General features: G+C 38.5%; 1 protein-coding gene across 1 annotated transcript in view; it reads left to right on the forward strand.

Annotated features, from left to right (window-relative positions):
- Positions 1–4,201, forward strand: part of LOC107288747 (E3 ubiquitin-protein ligase RNF213-like) — a 79,439-nt gene that overhangs the window by 12,970 nt on the left and 62,268 nt on the right. Inside the window, exons 6-9 of the mRNA XM_029284421.1 lie at positions 443–1,580; positions 2,062–2,255; positions 2,392–2,560; positions 2,974–4,184. Coding sequence (XP_029140254.1) covers positions 443–1,580; positions 2,062–2,255; positions 2,392–2,560; positions 2,974–4,184 — 2,712 coding nt within the window. The remainder of the gene's footprint in view (positions 1–442; positions 1,581–2,061; positions 2,256–2,391; positions 2,561–2,973; positions 4,185–4,201) is intronic.

Genomic DNA, 4,201 nt, shown 5'->3' on the forward strand with positions numbered 1-4,201 from the left:
ACCAATCTAACCCCAACAAACCCCCCTCCCAAACAGAACACTCCCCCAGTCTATCAGAGCACAGCTAACCCCCCATCCTATCAGAGTGCAGCCAAGTTCCTTAACCGATCGGAGCACACGCCCACCCATTCAGAACACGACCAAGTCCCCGCCCCTTCAGTTCAAACCCCACTGGCAGTTAAAAGAAAGAAACAGCAGATATTTCATATTACTCTGAGAAGCACAAAGCTAAAAGCACAAGCCTGATGATGATGAATGTGATTTCATCGAAACGTCGCTATGACACTTCTAATCTTACACGGGAGAAAACCCGAATGACCAAAGACTCACATATAAACACCCGTGAAAACCTCAGAAAACAAATATATATATATATATATATAGTTTAATAATGATTTGGATTCAATCTACTGTTGTGTTTTTGTGTGTATTCTTCACTCAGGTATTTTCTAACATTCGGAGATTCGCATTGTCCTTCATGAACCTTTATTCTGCTGGAAACATGCTTTTCCGAAACTGGATTGCTAACGTACATTGCTCACCTAAGAGTCTGTTTTGCATTAATATGAACTTTAATTTAAATTCCATCTGTGGCCTTTGTGGAAGTGGAGATGTGGCAAAGGTTCTGCCAGCCATGTGCAGGAAGATGGAGAGTTTTCTGGAGAGGTGGAATCAATTCATGTCTGAGAAGCGATCCCAGTATTTTTATCTGAATTATTACATGGCTGAACAGCTTGTATATTTATGCAAGGAGCTTGGTTCGGGGAAACCCAGTGAGTCTGCCTTAATGATGCTGTCTTTCATAAAACACAACTGCAGTAGACAAGATATTGAAGAAGTCTCCAAACTAGTGGTATCTGAAATACCAAAGAGTTTTGATGTAACATATGGACACCAGGCAAGTAGAAGAGAGGTGACTGAACACCTGGAGGAAATCTGGGGGTCCTACATGGAGAACATGGGTTTATTTCTTCCACACTGCTTTGATTTTGAAACTCTTGGTAGATTCCTATCTACTTTGGCAGATTTAGAGAGAAGGAATGTTGAACGAATATTACCACAAGGTCTTCATTCTAGGCAGCCCAACCTCATCCTTTGCCGTCGCTCTGAAATTTTGGTTTCTACAATTTCCATCTATATGAACAATCCAGAAGAGACGCTACCCTCTTATGATGAAGTCTTATTGTGTACACCACAAACCAGCTTCGAGCAAGTGGAATTGTTTATGAGGCGATGCCTTACTCCAAACAAGAAAGAAAAGAAGATTTATAGCTTACTCTTTGCAGATGAGTTGAGTTACGATGTTGGCTATAAGTTAGAGGAACTATACCAAAAACTACATTTAAAACATACCAGTGACTATCAATTAGTGATGTTCTGCAACTGTGAGAGAGAAGACCGCTATATCCCCTCTGTTTTTAGTAATTTCATCATTCACATGACCCCTCTTCGACCCCCAAAAGACATCCAAAGTTACCTTGGGAAGCATTACAAAACCACTGAGCTTGGAAATCCATCAACTTCCATATTCAAGAATAACATGTGTGTTGGGATTGTATCTTCTGAAAGAGCTGGAATGGGTGAGAAAACCAAGTTCAAGCAACCTCCGATTTTGGATATAAAATCATAGTTTAGCAAGAAAATGATCTATATTAGCGTAGTAGTTAATAATTAATATTATTAATCGGGCTTGTTTATAAGGAATCTGTTTCAAACCATGTACTATTATGTTAAAAGTAGCAGTTTATGGTTAAGTAGTGCTATAGTTAATTGGAATTGTCATTTTAATTAACATGTAATGTGAATAGTTCTAAACTTCTTGCCTACTACACTGGAGAACTAGAGGAAAAAAGGAATATATAAAAGTGACGTAGCTTAGAACTTATTTATATTATTTCTTTATTTATCTGAATTTATTATAACTGCCTAAATCCAAAGGACTGAGCAGTAGAAGCGGAGGAAGTAAATGTTTGTGGGCTTCAAATTTTGGCTATTGAGAAAGCACTTTCTTTGTAAGGGTATGTTTTAAAGCCTTTGCACATTTTTTGTTAAAAACTATAGGAAAATCTCTCTATATAAAGAGGCTGCATCAAAAAATGAAAGCGCAACTGCAAGGACACAGAATTCTTTTAAGAACCATTCGGCTCATTGATCCTCATGTGAATGAAAGAAAAATCCTGAACTCTTTGTTTCTACTCCTGGACCAAAAGTCCCAGAAACGGCCTATGATTCTGCATTTTGATATTACTTCTTCTGTGAGTATGTCACAGTTTTGATTGACGAGATTTTCCTTTTCATCCAATACATCCTTTTGTGAGAAGATATTCTTATATCTAGAGGAGGAACATCCCTGTTTATTTGTATGGTCCTTATGTTTCTGTATTCTTCCAGGTTCAGACTGGAATTTCAGAATTTTTGTTCAAGCTCTTCATCTTACGGTATCTGGAAGATACAGATGGGAAAATTTGGCTCCGGAAACAGTGCCACCTCTATGTTGCAGAAATTCTGCAACCGTCCCCCTCACCCAAAAAACAAAGAGGATCTGTAAGTACATCCAGAGGCATAGAATATATATATGCTGTGTTTTTAGTATTTTAGAGCAGGATTTTAAAACTGTGGTTTCTGTAAGACAATGGGGAAAATAGGGATTTCCCCTTAGTTGTGCCTACGGAATGTCTTAAGGGGAAAAAAAACTATAAGGCACAGAGGGAAAAACATCTCCCTACATGGGATTAAAGTGAAACTGTCTGCAAGGGACCTTTAGAGAGATTTTCCCATAATCTCTTGTAGCAAAGAAGTAATTCTGTTTGTAGTAATTACAGTTCTGCAGTATTGACAAACTATTTCCATAGTACAAAATGAAAATACTGTGGAAAACTGATGGAGCTTGTGAAATAGGGAGAATAAATTCAAAAAACCTTTTGATTGTATTATAACTCCTTCCTTTTCTGGTCTTTTTTCAGAAATCTCCAGGGTTGAACTATAGTTTCCTTGATGTATTCCCCAAAGTAATTTGCAGATCTCCTAAAGAAGTACTGGACAACAGTATTCAGAATTTATTTCATGACAGCAGTGATCCTGGAGTAGATAAAAAAATGTTCCGCAGTGAAGCTTTTCAGAGACCATTCCAGTATTTGATAAGAGAAAACAGAGGTGAAAATCTTGAAGTGTTCCAGTATAGAAAAGGCTCAGTGGAAGGGACGCCAGGAGAATGCCTACAGCTGTTCTTGATCTACTGTGGAGTGATTGATCCTTCTTGGTCAGAACTTAGAAACTTTGCTTGGTTTCTTAACCTTCAGCTGAGAAATTGTGAAACCTCTGTTTTCTGTAAGGCTGAATTTGTCCAGGACACTTTGCAGGGCTTTAAAAATTTTGTGGTCAAATTTATGATTTTAATGGCAAAGGATTTTGCAACTCCTTCACTTAACATTTCTGATGAAAGCCCTGGAATGCAAAATTTCGGAGAGGTTACCGAGGAAGCTCTTGCTCCATTTTTGCTTCGGAAAAAGTGGGAATCTGAACCCCATCCATATATATTCTTCAATGCGGACCGTACATCTATGACTTTCATTGGCTTTCATCTCCAGCTCAGTATCAATGGCAGCATTGATGCCATCAATCCTTTGAATGGCAATATTATCAAGAGAAATGTCATGACCCCTGAGCTGTACATGGGATTAGTTCTTCAAAAAGTTCCATTCAATATTAATTTTGATGCATTGACCAGAACTCAGAAAATTGAGAAACTTTGCATGGTCTTGGGGATCGAGGAGCCAACCGATCCTGATGAAACTTATGAACTTACAACAGACAATATACTAAAAATGCTGGCCATTGAAATGAGATTTAGGTGTGGAATTCCTGTTGTCCTGATGGGAGAAACTGGCTGTGGAAAAACCAGGCTTATAAAATACCTGTGTGAACTGCGTAAGATTGGTGTCAATGCTGATAATATGAAGCTTGTCAAAGTTCATGGAGGTACCACAGCAGATGCGATCTATGCTAAAGTGAGGGAAGCTGAAGATATGGCAGGATACAATAAGTCGAATTATCAGTTTGACACCATTTTATTTTTTGATGAAGCCAACACCACAGAAGCTGTCAGCTGCATCAAGGAAGTGTTATGTGACCACACAATAGAAGGACAGCCTTTACTGCCCGGCTCAGGTTTACAGATCATAGCTGCATGCAATCCTTATCG

This window comes from Protobothrops mucrosquamatus, unplaced genomic scaffold (genome assembly GCF_001527695.2).
Source record: "Protobothrops mucrosquamatus isolate PMUCROS unplaced genomic scaffold, P.Mucros_1.0 scaffold_127, whole genome shotgun sequence".
Lineage (NCBI taxonomy): Eukaryota > Metazoa > Chordata > Lepidosauria > Squamata > Viperidae > Protobothrops > Protobothrops mucrosquamatus.